We start from the raw sequence: 17449 nt of genomic DNA, 5'->3' as shown, positions 1-17449 counted from the left end.
CCTCCGCCCTTTCCAGCTCCGCCTCCGGTCAGCACCGGGCCACCGGGGAGGCCGGGGCCCCGAGTGAGGATCACCTGTTTCCGCTGCCAGCAGACCGGACACTATGCCAGCGACCCTCAATGTCCCATGTACCAGCGAACCGCCACAACAACCCCGCCGGCTCGACAAATGGCCTCCGTAGCCCTGGGGGAAGAGATGGAAGACTCCGAAGAATGGGAACCAGCCGCCATGGCCTTGGTCTCCCTAGGGGACCGGGAGATGGTCCCCGGAACGTCCCTGCCCGCCAACACGAAGAAGTACCGACAGCAGGTAACGGTCAACGGTCACCGCGTCGAGGGCCTCCGGGACACGGGGGCGAGTGTCACGGCGGTTCATTGTCACCTGGTCTCCGAAGATCAGATCCTGTCCGGCGCCTTTTGTCCCGTCATATCATCAGACAATTCCGAGAGCCTCTGCCGGATGGCCCTAGTCCCCTTCGAATGGGGGGGAGTCACCGGCAAGTTAAAGGTGGCGGTCCGAACCTCCCAGCCCGTGGACTGCCTCCTGGGCAACGACCTTGAGAATTCCCCGTGGGGACAAGTGGAACGAAGAGCCCATCTCGAGATGATGGGCCTACCCGAATGGGTATGCGCCACCACGCGCTCAATGACTCTCAGAGCGCCTTCCTCCGAGGGGGGAGAAGCCATGCCGCTAAGCACCGCCACCATTCCCGAGGTCCAGAATGCGCCACCAGGGGCCAACGACCCCCTTCCGGACGAAACGACCATTCCCGACGAGGGGTCCGTGCCTTCCGACCCCGAACCCCTGACCGAACTCGGGGACCTGCCAGAAATGGCCCAGTGGCACTGCGAAGGAAGCCCCTCCCGTGAAGAATTCTGCCAAGAACAATCCACCTGCCCATCCCTCATTGGACCCCGACAACAGGCCGAGTCCCAAGCAGCAGGCGACCGGACCGGCACCCACTGGGTATACTGGGAAAACAGCCTCCTGTACAGCGAACAGAAGTCGGCCGAGTTGGGATCGGCCCGAGTACTAGTGGTACCCCTGCGCTTCCGAAGTCTCCTCCTGGGCCTGGCCCATGATGTACCCCTGGCCGGACACTTAGGCCAAGATAAGACCTACCAACGACTCATCACCCACTTCTATTGGCCCAAGATGCGAGCACATGTGGAGGCCCACTGCAAGTCTTGCCCCACGTGCCAGGCCAGCGGAAAGAGTGGGGGGAAGCGCAAGGCTCCGCTACAACCCTTCCCAGTCGTCAGTACCCCTTTTGAGCGGGTAGGAATCGACATCGTGGGACCACTGGACCCCAAGACCGCCCAGGGCCATTGGTTCATCCTCGTCCTGGTGGATCATGCCACCCGTTACCCCGGAGCCATCCCTCTCCGCACCGTGACGGCCCCCGTGGTAGGCCGGGCCTTGATGGGGATCTTCTCCCGCGTGGGGTTCCCCCGCGAAGTCGTGAGTGACCGGGGTACGAACTTTATCTCCAGATACATGAGGTCCCTCTGGCAGTAGTGCGGAGTATCGTACAAGTTCACCACCCCGTACCACCCCCAAGGGAACGGCCTAGTCGAGCGCTTTAATAAAACACTGAAGGGAATGATCATGGGCCTCGAGGAACCCCTACGCCGGAGGTGGGACGTCCTCCTCCCATTCCTCCTGTTCGCCTACCGGGAGGTTCCACAAAAATCCCTGGGGTTCAGCCCATTCGAACTGCTATATGGACACCCCGTCCGGGGACCCCTGAGCCTGGTCAAGGAGGGTTGGGAAACGACTCCCCGGGGGACCCCTCCGGATGTGTTCCGACACATCTTGGCGCTCCGCAACCAGACCCGGAAATTCCGAGAACTCGCAGAGGTGAACCTCGAGGCTAGCCAAGAAGAGATGAAGCGCTGGTATGACCAGAATGCTACGCTGGTCGAGTTTCAGCCGGGCCAACAAGTCTGGGTCATGGCCCCGGTGAAACCCTGCGCCCTCCAAGATAAATGGACTGGACCATTCAAGGTGGTCGAGCGGAAGAGCCAAGTCACCTATCTCGTCGATGTGCAGTCCCCGCGGAACCCCCTCCGGGTTCTCCACGTGAACCGCCTCAAACCTCACTTTGTAAGGACGGAATTGAGTTTACTCCTGGCCACCGACGATGGGGCCGAAGAAGACACCGAGCCCCTTCCAGACCCCCTGGGGGCGAAAGAGACCGATGGTTCCGTGGAGGGGTTGAGACTATCAACCACCCTCACAGCCCAACAGTCCGACGACTGCCGCCAGCTACTACGGCAGTTCGCGGACCTCTTCTCCCTAACCCCTGGGGTCACCAACTGGTGTGTCCACGACGTGAACACTGGCGACAGCCCGCCAGTGAGACACCGGGCCTACCGGGTCCCTGATCGGGTCCGAACCTGCATCCAGACCGAGGTAGCGAAGATGCTGGACCTCGGGGTGATTGAACCCTCCGACAGCCCATGGGCCAGCCCGGTAGTCCTGGTTCCGAAAGCGGCTACCCCGGGCGTCGCCCCCGAGCTGAGGTTTTGCGTGGACTACCGAGGACTCAATGCGGTCACCCGAGCGGACGCTCACCCTATCCCCCGTGCCGACGAGCTCATTGACCGCCTCGGGCCGCTCGCTAGTGGATACTGGCAGATTGCCCTCACCGAGGGAGCCAAGGAGCGCTCCGCCTTCTCCACCCCGGATGGGCACTACCGCTTTAGGGTGATGCCGTTTGGAATGAAGAATGCCCCGGCCACCTTCCAGCGGCTGGTGAACAGGGTCGACGATATAGCGGTATTCAGCTCCCAATGGACCGAGCACCTCCAGCACCTCCGACAAGTCCTGCTGGCTTTGCGCCGGGCCGGCCTCACCATCAAAGCCAGCAAATGTCAAATTGGGCACGGCTCCGTAACCTATCTGGGGCACCAGGTGGGAAGCGGGCAGGTCGCCCCCCTCCAGCCGAAGATCGACGCCATCTTGTCCTGGGAACCCCCCACGACCCAAACGGAAGTCCGGGCCTTCCTGGGCCTCACCGGTTACTACCGGAGGTTTATTAAGAACTATGGCAGCATCGCAGGCCCCCTCACAGAACTAACCTCCAAGAAACACCCCAAGAAAGTACACTGGACTCCCTCCTGCCAGAAGGCGTTTGATACCCTAAAAGCCGCCATGTGTGCGGCTCCGGTGCTCAAAGCACCCGACTACGCCCAGGAGTTTGTGGTCCAGACGGACGCCTCGGAACACGGCATCGGGGCAGTCCTCTCCCAGTTCGACGACAAAGGCATGGATCGGCCCATAGCCTTCATCAGCCGAAGGTTGCTGCCCCGAGAGCAGCGGTGGAGCACAATTGAAAGAGAGACCTTCGCAGTAGTCTGGGCCCTCAAAAAGCTATACTTCCGACTACAAACGGATCACTGACCCTTGCGGTGGTTGATGCAGATGCGAGGGGAAAACCCCAAGCTGCTACGCTGGTCCATCTCCCTCCAGGGGATGGATTTCACGGTGGAACATCGCCCCGGGACGGACGACGCCAACGCGGACGGCCTGTCCCGATTCTTCCGCTTCAGCGAGGAGAACCCCCAAGTGGATGGGTAGTTCTCCCCGCCTTTCAGCTGGGGGGGGCACGTGTGAGACCGGCCTCGTGGCGTGGGCCCTCCCGACCAACAAGCTACCCTGCAACCACGCCGAACCTCGATGATACAGCCTCCCGGCCCCCGTGGGCAAACATCCCGAGGGCCGGCCAGATCCCCAACACGCATGCCCGGCCGAGAGAGAGCGAAACCCCCCCAAACCAGACCGAGAGGCGCCGATCCTGTCACACCTCTGGTCTCTTCCCCGAGGGAGGTTTCGATCGACCACCGGGGAGCAGGCGCCTCGCCCGCTGGGTGTCTGGAGTCCCTCCCGGACCCACCTGAACAGATCAAAGGGCCGAGCGACAGGAAACCCCGACACACCGCCCCCCAGGCACCAGACCCCTCTCCGCGAGGACTCCGGACTTCAAAGAGGAGGGGGAGTATAACAAGGGGTGCTGAAGGGACGAGAGCAGAGAAGACCTGGACTGACGAGAGCCTGCTGACTTGGTGAGGCAGAAAGTGCTGGCAGGCGGATGGGTAGCTCTGGAGACAGGCAGCGTCAAACTGGGAGTAAGGGTGAGGCAGAAAGTGCTGGCAGGCGGGTCAGTAGCGCTGGTGATAGGCAGCGTCAAACTGGGAATAAGAGAGAGGCAGAAAGTGCTGGCAGGCGGGTCGGTAGCGCTGGAGAGACAGGCAGCGTCAAACTGGGAACAAGAGTGAGGCAGAAAGTGCTGGCAGGCGGATGGGTTGCGCTGGAGACAGGCAGCGTCAAACTGGGAGTAAGGGTGAGGCAGAAAGTGCTGGCAGGCGGGTCAGTAGCGCTGGAGATAGGCAGCGTCAAACTGGGAATAAGAGAGAGGCAGAAAGTGCTGGCAGGCGGATGGGTAGCGCTGGAGACAGGCAGCGTCAAACTGGGAATAAGAGTGAGGCAGAAAGGGCTGGCTGGCGGGTCGGTGGCGCGGGAGACAGGCAGTGTCAAACTGGGAATAAGAGTGAGGCAGAAAGTGCTGGCAGGCGGGTCAGTGGCGCTGGAGACAGGCAGCGTCAAACTGGGAACAAGAGTGAGGCAGAAAGTACTGGCAGGCGGGTCGGTAGCGCTGGAGACAGGCAGCGTCAAACTGGGAACAAGAGTGAGGCAGAAAGTGCTGGCGGGCGAGTCGGTAGCGCTGGAGACAGGCAGCGTCAAACTGGGAATAAGAGATAGGCAGAAAGTGCTGGAAGGCGGGTCGGTAGCGCTGGAGACAGGCAGCGTCAAACTGGGAATAAGAGAGAGGCAGAAAGTGCTGTCAAGCGGGTCGGTTGCGCTGGAGACAGGCAGCGTCAAACTGGGAACAAGAGTGAGGCAGAAAGTACTGGCAGGCGGGTCGGTAGCGCTGGAGACAGGCAGCGTCAAACTGGGAACAAGAGTGAGGCAGAAAGTGCTGGCGGGCGAGTCGGTAGCGCTGGAGACAGGCAGCGTCAAACTGGGAATAAGAGATAGGCAGAAAGTGCTGGAAGGCGGGTTGGTAGCGCTGGAGACAGGCAGCGTCAAACTGGGAATAAGAGAGAGGCAGAAAGTGCTGTCAAGCGGGTCGGTTGCGCTGGAGACAGGCAGCCTCAAACTGGGAATAAGAGTGAGGCAGAAAGTGCTGGCGGGCAGGTGGGTAGCGCTGGAGACAGGCAGCGTCAAACTGGGAATAAGAGTGAGGCAGAAAGTGCTGGCAGGCGGGTCGGTGGCGCTGGAGACAGGCAGCGTCAAACTAGGACTAAGAGTGAGGCAGAAAGTGCTGGCGGGCGGGTCGGTAGCGCTGGAGACAGGCAGCCTCAAACTGGGAATAAGAGTGAGGCAGAAAGTGCTGGCGGGTGGGTGGGTAGTGCTGGAGACAAGCAGCGTCAAACTGGGAATAAGAGTGAGGCAGAAAGGGCTGGCGGGCGGGTGGGTAGCGCTGGAGACAGGCAGCGTCAAACTGGGAACAAGAGTGAGGCAGAAAGTGCTGGCGGGCGAGTCGGTAGCGCTGGAGACAGGCAGCGTCAAACTGGGAACAAGAGTGAGGCAGAAAGTGCTGGAGGGCGGGTGGGTAACGCTGGAGACAAGCAGCGTCAAACTGGGAACAAGAGTGAGGCAGAAAGTGCTGGCGGGCGGTCGGTAGCGCTGGAGACAGGCAGCGTCAAACTGGGAACAAGAGTGAGGCAGAAAGTGCTGGCAGGCGGGTCGGTAGTGTTGGAGACAGGCAGCGTCAAGCTGGGAATAAGAGTGAGGCAGAAAGTGCTGGCAGGCGGGTCGGTAGCGCTGGAGAGACAGGCAGCGTCAAACTGGGAATAAGAGTGAGGCAGAAAGTGCTGGCAGGCGGATGGGTAGCGCTGGAGACAGGCAGCGTCAAACTGGGAGTAAGGGTGAGGCAGAAAGTGCTGGCGGGCGGGTCGGTAGCGCTGGAGACAGGCAGCGTCAAACTGGGAACAAGAGTGAGGCAGAAAGTGCTGGCGGGCGGGTGGATAGCGCTGGAGACAGGCAGCTTCAAACTGGGAACAAGAGTGAGGCAGAAAGTGCTGGCAGGCGGATGGGTAGCGCTGGAGACAGGCAGCGTCAAACTGGGAGTAAGGGTGAGGCAGAAAGTGCTGGCAGGCGGGTCGGTAGCGCTGGAGATAGGCAGCGTCAAACTGGGAATAAGAGTGAGGCAGAAAGTGCTGGCAGGCGGGTCGGTAGCGCTGGAGAGACAGGCAGCGTCAAACTGGGAATAAGAGTGAGGCAGAAAGTGCTGGCAGGTGGGTCGGTAGCGCTGGAGACAGGCAGCGTCAAACAACAGTAGTGTTTTCACGCAGGCTGCGACCCCCACAGGGGTTTAAATAAATGATATAAATCTCGAGCACTAGGGGATCTGGCAGAAAAATATTGGTGCAAATTAAAGCAGCATTGGTAGCGACCACATGGGCACCCCAGAGATGGCACCCAATCTCCGAAGGAGTCCCACTGCTGGAGCCTTCATCATTCCCCTGCCCCAGAACCCCTCTCCAGCCTCAAGTAGTGCAGAACCTGCCTCCTGGCATCTACTTTCTCTTTCTCACTCTGCCTCCATATCCCCTCTTTTCATTTTAGCCCCGAAGGCTTTACACAAGCACGAGTTACGTTACACAAGGACACGTTCATTGTATTGGGCACGGGAACATTTAGGGGCACATGAATCAAAGTAAGGAATTGCAATTTCTTAATAGCGATTATTAAGGAATCACTATTAAGGACTGGCAATTCCTTATGCATGTAGGAATCGCAAAACAAATTGTGATTCCTACACATTCCCAAATTGCGATTCGCTATTAGGGAATGCCTTTCCATTCATTGCTATGGGCCCAGAAGCCCATAGGAATGAATGGGATTGCATGCCAATTTGTGAATACCAAATAGGTAATCACAAATTGCGCATGCAATTTCAAGGGTGCCAAAAGGCCACTCTGATGCACCCCCAAAATTGGCATATGTACACATGTGGCGCACACACATGCCTCAAGGGCATGTGTATGCACCACATGGCACTTAGAAAAATGCAATTATTTGTATTTTTCTAAGGATTTGCAAATTACCATCAACCCGAAGTTGATGGTAATTTGCGATTCCTTAATGCAAAGTCGCATTCTGAGATTGCTTCTTACATTGCATTTGGGGAATTACAAATTGTGATTCCCTAACTGCATTCGCAAAATAGGTAATTACCTATTTTGTGAATGGCTTTGGGCTTGATGCATCCCAAATGGCTGCATACCGGTCGCAAATGGGCCGATTCCGTGAATGTGCCCCTAAGTGATTTGCCTTTAATCACACAGTATGTTGCGTGTCCTTGCCGAGGCTCGAACCGTGTTCCCCAGCTTCGAGGTCCTGTCTGTCCCTCACTGCCCCTTTCTGCCTCGTTCTTTTCATCGCTCTCTCCCCCTCACTTGTGTCCCTCCCTTTCTATGTAGCTTCTCTTCTTTCTTTCCTTTCTTTCCCTTCTTTCCCTCCACCTGAATTTACGATTTTCTTTCACTCTCTCAGCTTTTATCCTCTTTTTCTCGCTGTTTGTCTCATGGCTACATCTCTCTGCCCCGTCAATCCGATTATTTTACGGCTCTCTTTTTCTCTGCCTCTCTCGATGGCTTTTCCTTGCGCAGGCTCTAAATTGTAAATGTATTGTATTTGTGTAATTAATATCTTTGAAACACCTTTCTCATAGTTGCCCTCTTTTTCTCACTCGCCGCCTCTCTACCCCGATATTTTATTCCATCTGTTTCTCCCTCTGTGCGCCACTCTCTCCCTGCTTCACTCTTCCTCGGTCGCCCTTCTTCTGCGGTTCTCTTTGCATCATGTTTTCTTATGCCTCTGCCCCGCTGTGCAAGCTGTCCTTTGTGCTCTTCGCTCTCTACTGTGACTGGCCACTGAGTGTCGCTATTGCAATACTGTTTGCACTGTTTATGGCGTTCGCAAATTCCTGTCTTCGACTGGCCAATGGGGGGCTGGGTCCATTGACTCACTCAATGCCATACTGTGAAAGGACAATGACGGCTATTGCTGCGCTGGTTGGCCGTGTGCCAGTCCTGTTAGGAGGACCAGGGCAGGACTGGGAATCCAAAGCAGCCCTGGCAATTTTGACACCACGCCTCCTCCCCCCTACCCCCCGGAGGGGTGGGGGCAAGCGTAAAGCACTGCTGTGTAACAAAACAGGCCCACAGCACTGCGGCTTTTGTTCCTGGAGCCCGATATTGTAGCATCGCTGCAAAACCAACCCCTAGTAACAAAACTGGCCCCCACCACTCCAAAACTGGCCCCAACCCTTCCAGCCTCCTGTGCAAATGCCCGATATCCACAACGGCCAGGAGGGCCTATGTCAAATATCATACTAAGCAGGATCGGGCCATATCTCAACATGTGCGATTCCAGTCCAGTCGCTATGAGGGTGTCCGTCCGACTGCAGCGTGCGCAAGCCAACTAACCTAACCAATCCAGGACCTGCTCTCATGATGCTTTCAGCATGACAGAAGCTCCAGGATTGGGTAGAGCAGGCCAACCCAGCGCTCCTTTTGAGACTGGGACCTCTGTCTGCAATCTTAAACAGCTCAGATTATTGCAGTCAGAAGTATGCATGTCGGGCTGGCCGTGGCAAGAGACGCAGTCAATCCGACATGCACACTATACGCTTTTAGGCAAGTCAAGTCATCCCTGATCCTGCTGTCAATCAGCAGGACTAGCCACGCCCACTCCCTCGCACGCTAGCTGAAACAGCGGCACAGTCTTAAATCATGGTAATATCACCATGTCCAGCATTTTATTAATTTACGTTTGCTGATTGTTGCGCTCGCAGCAGGTGGGGTAATGCTCCTCCACCCTAAAGGAGGAACCGCCACGGAGTCCATGTCATACACCAGCCTGGGGAGAAACACAATGAACAGGTCATGACTTACTCCAGTCTCTGAAGAAACTTGGGTCTATTCACAAACTGCATTTTGTAGCACATTTAGTAGTACTACAACCGTACTACTAACAAACTACAAAATGCTATTCACAAACCTACCTGCAGAGGCGTGCCCCACTGCCACTCCCGTCTCTTCTGTGCAGAGATCTGTGCCCTGACTGCAGATATCTCTATACACTTAAGTATGCGTTTTAGTAGTAAATGTGGGAGGGACAGAAAAGAGTGAATTGAAACCGGGGAATACTTACTATAAAAGAGGAGGGGTAAGGAGAAGTTAAGTCAAGGCTAGGAAGGTTTTTGGGAGGAATGTGCATCCATCCACAAAAGAGTACGCCTGTTCTCAGTCACAAACTGCACTTACATAGTTCATACTGCCATAAAGGACCCAAACAGTCGTACATGTACTCCAGCGTAGACACTACGAACTAATGTTAAAATAAATTACATTATTTAAAGATATTTGAAAAATATAAATACATGTTCTTTAATGTTAACACATTTTCTAACTATAAAATATATTTATAATTATTATTATTTTTTTTTAATAATTATCCTTTTTTAAATGCAGAAAATATTTTAACATTTATATTCATTACAAATATGTTAATTATTGTTAATCACTTTTAATCATTTTAAAAACATTTCTACTATAGGTGGGAAAACCTTTTTCAAAAACCATCAGACAAATAATTGTATTTCAATTTTAAAATAAGTTATTAATGCTATACATTTTTATTATATTATTTTACACCTAGAATAAATACATACAATTAATTGACATTATTATTTCACTTACATTTTTTATCATTATTTTAAAAGTTTAATCAGCTTCTAACCTTTTGCCTATACTTTCCCATACTGAGAACTTTCTGATTGCAAAGGTCTCTGCCAAGTGTGTGGAACGTCAAATACGGTCACAAAGCCACTACTGGTAGTAAGTTTACCATCGTATTTGATGTTTTTTTCCTGACTCCTGCTGTTTCAGGGGCTGGGTACGGGCAAGTCTACACTTCAGAGTAACTTTAAGCAGGTGTACAATGGTGAATAGCCAAAAGTAGTAAAGCTACTCAAAAGTATGAGTAAACCTATACGTGCCGGTTTACCTTTGTGAATAGACCTCATGGTAACTAGTCCATGTCCTATATCGAAATCAGAAGCATTGTAGTAGCTAACCCATACCTTTCTCCAGCCTCAAAAGAAACATAATAACTAGTCCACATCATACACTGGCCTCAGGTAAAGAATAGAAAGTAGTTAATGGCACAATCGGCCTCTTGAAAAGGGACTCTCATTCTGTATGCTCTTGTGACATAGGCCGCCATGTTGAATGAGTAGTGTAGCTCGGTTTGTCACCTTCTCAGGTGTAGAGTGATGTCTTGCAAGCACACCCGCGGGGTGGGGTTACTCACCTACCTCCACAGAACAGCACCGCCAGCAGGATTCCCGCCATGGTGGCCCCTGTAGGTAAAGGAACGATAAGCAGATTTAGTTCTTGTATTTATTCTTATTCACAAAGTCCAGTTGAAGAGACCACACCTGAAATGTAGGTTTCCATGTTAGGTGGACCAGCGGTAATGTAATAAAAGGCTTTATCACTGTAGAATGCCTCTATAGGAGTAATACATAGCAGACATTACAGTAATGCCTCTGGCCTGAAGGTAATAATATAAGTAATAGGTCTTCCCAACACCACATGGTTTAGAACTCAAACATCAGCTTTAAATATATTCGGAGAATTTGCCAATTTTTCTCCAAATATCAGTCTAAGAGTTCTGAAAATAAACATGTTTTCATTTTGAATATGTGCTTTTAATTTTGGTATACATATATCAATTCAACCAAGCAAAAGCTTCTAGTTTGGTAGGCTAGGTTGCACACTGGAGAGCTACTTATTGGTACCTGGAGAGCTACCAGTAGCTCCCGAGCTACTCGTTGGAGAAGCTTGCTACAGACCAACCATAGGAAATTGAAAAGGCGCTGCAAGGACAGTATATAATCGAATGTCAACTTGGACGCTTACTCATGAGACACATAAACATGTATTAGAAAATATTAGCCCTGAAGAAGCAGCAATGTTTGGAAACTGCGAAACGTGTGAGTTGTTACATGGATGGGGATGGTGAGATCCTATGAAGAGTATTCAAATGAAGATTTGATCGTAAAAGGAGTAGGCTTAATTCCAGTAATTGAAGCAGAGTATTTTCTACCTCCCTTTGAATAACAATTAATGTTGCAATTAAAATGCCTCCAAACCTCGTGCACTGACACGTGCACTTTGGTCGAAGGTACTTGAAGTTCTCTATATAGAGGGCGTAATGGGAGCATGAACAGATGACATGGTGGGCTCTAAGACCCATGCTCCCTTCTCTGCTCCACTTGCATAGTATCCAGGTGAAGACCACCCCAACCCCCCAAATCCTGTGGATTACCTTCTCTTGGATGCACATGCAATACTCCTGCCCCACCCCCCAAATAAACAAGCATTGGCATAGCCAATAGGTCTCGCCTTTGGGACCTTATAAGTGTTTAGCCATGCAACAGTTGCATAACTAAATACTTATAAGGTCCCAAAAGCGAGACCTATTGGCTATGGCAAGCGGCCGTGGGACCACGAAAGTGAAAGTAATCGCGGCAAGCAAGGCGCGCGCGCCCGCGCACATGCACTGTAGCTCCAGGCTGGCCTGGTAGCACTTTTTGGAGCCCTCTCAATAAGTCTCGCCAGACCAGCGCACGCGCTGGGTCAGGCGAGACCTAAAAAAGGAGGGAAATCCAGGGATTCCCATGGTAGTGCCACCCCTGCATGCAGTATCAGATACAGGAAATGTCCAGCTATATTTGCTGACAAGGTGTATCTGAGGTTTCTCAGTGGGTTACGGTACCTGCTGCAGAGATATATGTCTATCCGGCAACCCTCAGAATATAATAGGTCAGGTGGTTCATGAACTTGCAACAATCTGGTGACAGGTTGAAATCATGATTAAATAGACTAGAAGGTTAATGTGCCTGTCGCTGAGCACCGCATGTATCCTGCAGGTCTCCTGTTTTAATCCTAACAACACAGCACAGTGGGTTTATAGGACTTATGCAAGAATCCGTTTGTAATATGTAGGTCACAGGTTCCGGACCAGGTACACAGTTCAGTGGGCATGTGTGCATGGTCAAATGTCGCAAACATCTACATGTAATTCATGATACACTGAAATCCTTGCACGTTTAACTCAAACTTCCTGTCTTCTGAGGTTCATACAATTAGGAGCACTGATTTTGCTAGTAATTGCACCTATTATTAAGAGCTATCAATAATTCGGTGTGCATCTCCTGCTGTCTGAATGTTCATCCTTGATATTAGACACGCCCAGCAGCACGCCATGGGTGCATTACACTGCACTGAATAGACATGTCCTAAGGCCCTGAAAAGAACTGTTCATTCCCTCGCCTCCATGGCAGACAGACGGGGCCATTATCTCACAGCAAGTCATTGTTCCTGACTCTGGTATATTTCTGGCATCACACACATTTCTTTTTAAGAATCTTTGTATTTTTGAAAATCGGAACCCTCTGGTATGGGTTTATCTCTAGGGAAAGCGTGGGCCCTGGTGTATCCTTGTTTTTGTGAGTCCAGCAGAAGTAGCTGGTCTGGCCTGTAGCGCCCTCTATCTCCAGGACACAACTCTTGCATCCGTGTCACGTGACGTCATCACAGAGTCAGCTGAGGGGCTGTCTTTCTTTTCTGCTTTTCTGCCCCTGACTCACTACTTGAAAGTCAGTATTGGCGTTCAGGGCTGGACTGGCCCTAGCGGGCACCGGGCGTTTTCCCGGTAGGCTGCTAGGGTGGGGGCCGGTTTTGTTACCGGGGGTTGGGAATATCGGCCCCCAGTAACAAAATCGGCCGAAACCGGCCCTCGCAAACTGCTTGGGTGCACTCCCCCTCACCGCAGGGGGGCGGCTGAGCAGTTTGCCAGGGCCGGTTTCTGTTCCCAGTCTGTCCCTGTTGGCGTTGATTGGTAAAGTCACTTAGGGGCATATCAACAAGGGCTTTATCTCTGCTTTTTTGGCTTTAAAAGCCAAAAAAGGAGAGATAAAACTAGCGCCCTATCAACAACAGGGTGCTAACATGCAAATTTGCATGTTAGCACCCTTTTACTCTACGCTTCCCCTTGCATCTCTAATGAGATGCAAAGGGGGCGTTCCAGAGTAAAACAATAGGAGAAATGTCGCTAAGCGACATTTCTCCTATTATCAAGAATGTCGCTAACCCTGTTAGAGACAAAAAAAGCAGCGCTAACCGCGATTAACGCTGATTTTTTACATCTGGTATTTTTCTGACTTAGCCATGATATCCTATGGAAGGAGGATATCATGGCTAAGTTTGCCTGTCCCTATCAACAAGGTAACGTGAGATTATCGCTGGGTTTCCAGCGATAATCTCACGTTAGCCTGTTAGCGTGAGGATTTTTATCACTATTGAGATAAGCGATGCTAATAGCACGCTATCTCAGCGATAAAAATTCACGCTAGCCGGCGATAATTATCCTAGCACTAAGTGCGCTTAGCGATAATTATCGCCGGTTGTTGTTGATATGCCCCTTAAAGCGTTATGATTACAAAGATGTATTCTTTTTGAGAGGTAATGTAAGGGTGTGACCAGCTATGTTCTCTGTGCTTTCTGAAAGACAGCTGTAAAAAATGTGTGCCCTAGCTACAGTTTTAAAAAAAGTGATATTTGGAAAACACTTATCTTAACACCAAACCTTTCTGCACTTTTTTTGGGAGGCTATCTTATACTGTGTGCAATGCAAGTATAAAACAACGACTTACGTATTCACAGTGCTTCCTGACACACGCTGGGTGCTCATAGCACTAAAAATGCCCAAATCACTATTCCACACTGCACCAACCAGGATTTAGTTCTCTGGCTCTCTGGTTACACTCAGACACCCTCAGTGCTCGCATTCACCAATAGAAGTTTTGCAACGTAAAATCGTGCATTTCCCACAGGTTCATTTAACTTGCATTTCATTTTTATTTACGGTCCTGAGGAAGGCTAGACACTTCATAGGTCATAATAGCTGAAACATGTAGACTGAACCTCTAACTAGATAGTTGCAGTTTATTTTTTCAAAAACTGCCTTAGCACTGTTTTTAATCCTGACACCAGGAGATACATATTAAACTCTTTTTTCCCCTCGGTAGTCCGTTTTAATTCACTTTTTTCACTCTTTTCATAGCACTGCGCCCATCACTTACTAATACATCTTAGGTCACCACCTGCTGGATTTTAGTATATGCTTGGAGACCCTCAAAACATCCCTGCGCTCCTCCCTCATAGTGAGGGGGTTGCAGCCCTCGGCTGTACTAGGAGTTACAGTCGGGAGGAGATCCCACATGATGAAGCATGTCACCTCGGTGAGTCGGTGAGCGATGGGACTCCGTACCCTTACTAGGGCTTCCCTTAGGTGGGATTAGTTACATTTGACTGGTGTAGGACGCCGTTGAGCACCGAGTAACACCTTAGACCCACGCACAATTGAGTTTGTTTTACAGCCTTGAAGAGCACCAGTCAGGGGAAGCAAAATGGCGTTCGCCCCTCTTTTCCCGTGCTGCTCTCTCCCTCTAGTGCACCTTTCTTTGCTGCGCTGCGTTGCGTTGCTTCTTTGTAAATTTGCCCCCAGTGTTCACCGTCACCCACAATACAGAGATCAAACAATGAACATTACAAAATGCAAGGTGCTCACTTTAGAGTCTCTGTGTCTTGCGTGGACCCCCACGATGAACCTTGGGTAAAATATGTCAGACTGGCAGGCACTTCTCACGCCCTTTACACTTTGTGGAGAATGACAGGTGGACACATGCAAAAGTCCCTTCGCAGCAAGAGGCTGCCAGAGATGTTACCATCAGTTCCTGCAAACTTGTGCAAGATTCAGAAAGGAAAGACATCTGGCAGGACGGTCACTTGATATGTTCTAATTGGGGATGTATTTGTGTCCACCAATCCTCTGTTTTATGTACAGCTGACTCGCCGAGCTAGCGCACACGCAGTCACAGAACGCATTGAATAGCCCCAGACAGGTTCAACTCTATAAGGGACACATGTACAAACATTTTTGCAGGTCACAAACTGTCTGATTTGCAGAATTGTCCAGTTTTTGGGGATGTAGGAAACCCTATTTGCGATTCGGTAACTTAGAACCGATTTGAAAATTGAGTTTGTGATTCGGTATTAGGAAGGGGTGTGTTTATGGCATCCCTTCCTAACAACGAATCACAGTGGTATATGTGAATGTTTTGCGACCTAAATGCATTTGCAAAACATTTGCATTCAACTGCCAATTTCAAATTGGTGATAAACCGTTTGCAAATGGGAAGGGGTCCCCAAGGGTCGTCTTTCCCTTTGTGGTTTTTTATAAAAGCAAAATGGGAAGGGGTCCCCAAGGGTCGTCTTTCCCTTTGTGGTTTTTTATAAAAGCATTTTTAAGAGCAGAGAGTGGTCCCATGGCCCACTGTCAATTCTTAAAAAATGAAAAAAAACTTTTCATTGTATTTTTTAAATGCATTCCATTTTCCTTTGAGGAAAACGGGCTTTTTAAACAAAAATTGCTTTATTTAAAAGCAATCACAGACATGGTGGTCTGCTGACCTCAGCAAGCCACCATCCCTGTGATTTTAGCGATTCCCGCTGGGTCGCAAACTGAGACCTACCTCATTAATATTCATGAGGTAGGTCCATTTGCGACCCACTGGGAATCGCAAACGAACCTCAGCAGAGTTTCAAGCAGGAAACCGCAATTAGGAGCGCGCTATTTCAAAGTTTCGTACATGAGGCCCTAAATCTCTTCGACATGTGCATACTGTTCAGGTGAGAGAGGACTGTGTGCCATGATCCTATGCTGACCACCTACCTTTCACCATTAATGCAGGGCACTCCGTTAATGCAGGGCACTCCGAATCACCAAGGTCGCAGTGCGCCAACCGGTAAGATATCTCAGTGGGTTCCGCACAACGATCTTTGTGGAGGCTTCCAGCCGCACGTCTGTTTTCCAACTGGATCGTCCTAGCCTTTCATCCTCCTGGAGTCGATAGAGTGAGCAGCGTTGAGTTGGGTCGTATTATCACCAGGTATTGCGAGCGCCAAGAGGCCCTTCAGCTTGTGCTGTGCTGTATGAGCTGTTTCTCTCAATGGGTGAAGGCTGATCTTCCGCCAGTGCCACGGAGGAGATTTGCCTCGGCAGCAGCGACCCCCGCCTTTTGCAGGGGGCAGCACTCACCACCTCAGCGGTGACGGGACCATCACGGCAGTATTTTGAATAAACAAGCACAGATGTGGACACAGAGTTTGCCCCCGTTTTGACATTCCCCGTCACCCTTTCGGAGCACACGGTCGATGACCGCCTGGCATGAAGGCAAATTCTGGACGGTGACTATAACAATTTCAGAGAAAGTGTCAAAATTTAGGACAAAAACTCAAGCCAAAAGTTTAATTCTACGTGAGAGACGGTCACACAATATTACCAAAGTAACTAAACAGATGGCCGAGACAAGCACGGGTCAAAAGGAGTTCATGTTCTTGATTTGCATAATGCCTAGAAGCATTGAAAAGGCAAACATGTGTGTCTGGGCTTGTTTAAAAATGAAAACATTAGCAAACATGCGCTCGAAGAGAAGTGACGTCACTGGCACGAGGGGCAGTGTCACGGGGACCTGCCCCTTATGCATTTCAGTAGCAGAAGTAGTGCTCTGTTGCTTGAAGTTGGACTTTTGTGCAGAACTGGCAAAGTGAGGACCCTGCCCAGAAACAACCAATATAGAACTGTGTCTGAAGCGTTCATATGAGCCGGGATTGCAGCTCCTACCTTTGCTGTGCCACTCTGGCTGGCAACCCCTCTCCTCAACCACATGCGGTGTGTTCTGGGTGGCAGCAGGCTCTCTCTCACCCAATCAATCAAACCGGCTTATAAAGCGCTGCCAATCACCCGTGAGGGTATCCAGGCGCTGAGTACCCTTCTGCTGAGGGAGTGTCTGAACAGCCAGATCTAGAGTCCTTTCCTGGATTCCAGCAGAGAGGATGAGATCCAGAGTTGAAGGGGGAGGTCTTCCGTCCTCCAGGGGTGTTCATTCCCCCACACACAGGGCATCATTTACAATTCTCCCACACACAGGGCCTCATTTACAAGCCCATTGCACCGCCGGTGCATCACTTTTCTTGACGCACCCGCGGCACAGTGTACCTGCCCATATTTACAAGGCCACGTTGAGTCACCTTGCGTGACTTTTCATGGCCTTTTAAATATATGCCCCTTTCACGCATTACTCTGCGTGAAAGGGGCGTTCCATGGCTGTTCCCACGCAACATCCATGAAACCTGATGCATTCCCAGATATACAATGTTTTGTAAAGCTGGGAATGCTTCAGAATCCTACGTCTTCCCAGGGAAGGCGTAGGAGTGGCGCAACGAGGGGAAATACTTTTATTTCT

General features: G+C 51.1%; 1 protein-coding gene across 1 annotated transcript in view; it reads right to left on the bottom strand.

The window, feature by feature from the left end:
• Positions 1-16138, bottom strand: part of LOC146869750 (fucolectin-like) — a 160816-nt gene extending 144678 nt beyond the window's left edge. Inside the window, exons 1-2 of the mRNA XM_085654607.1 lie at positions 15877-16138; positions 10391-10435 (exon numbers count right to left, since the gene is read on the bottom strand). Of these exons, the coding sequence (XP_085510733.1) occupies positions 10391-10435; positions 15877-15886 (55 nt within the window). The 5' untranslated portion in view covers positions 15887-16138. The remainder of the gene's footprint in view (positions 1-10390; positions 10436-15876) is intronic.
• Between the last annotated feature and the right edge of the window lie 1311 nt (positions 16139-17449).

This window comes from Triturus cristatus, chromosome 1_1 (genome assembly GCF_964204655.1).
Source record: "Triturus cristatus chromosome 1_1, aTriCri1.1, whole genome shotgun sequence".
Taxonomy (NCBI): Eukaryota; Metazoa; Chordata; class Amphibia; order Caudata; family Salamandridae; genus Triturus; species Triturus cristatus.
Note: the sequence above shows the minus strand (reverse complement) of the source record. Positions and strands in the feature narration are given on the sequence as shown.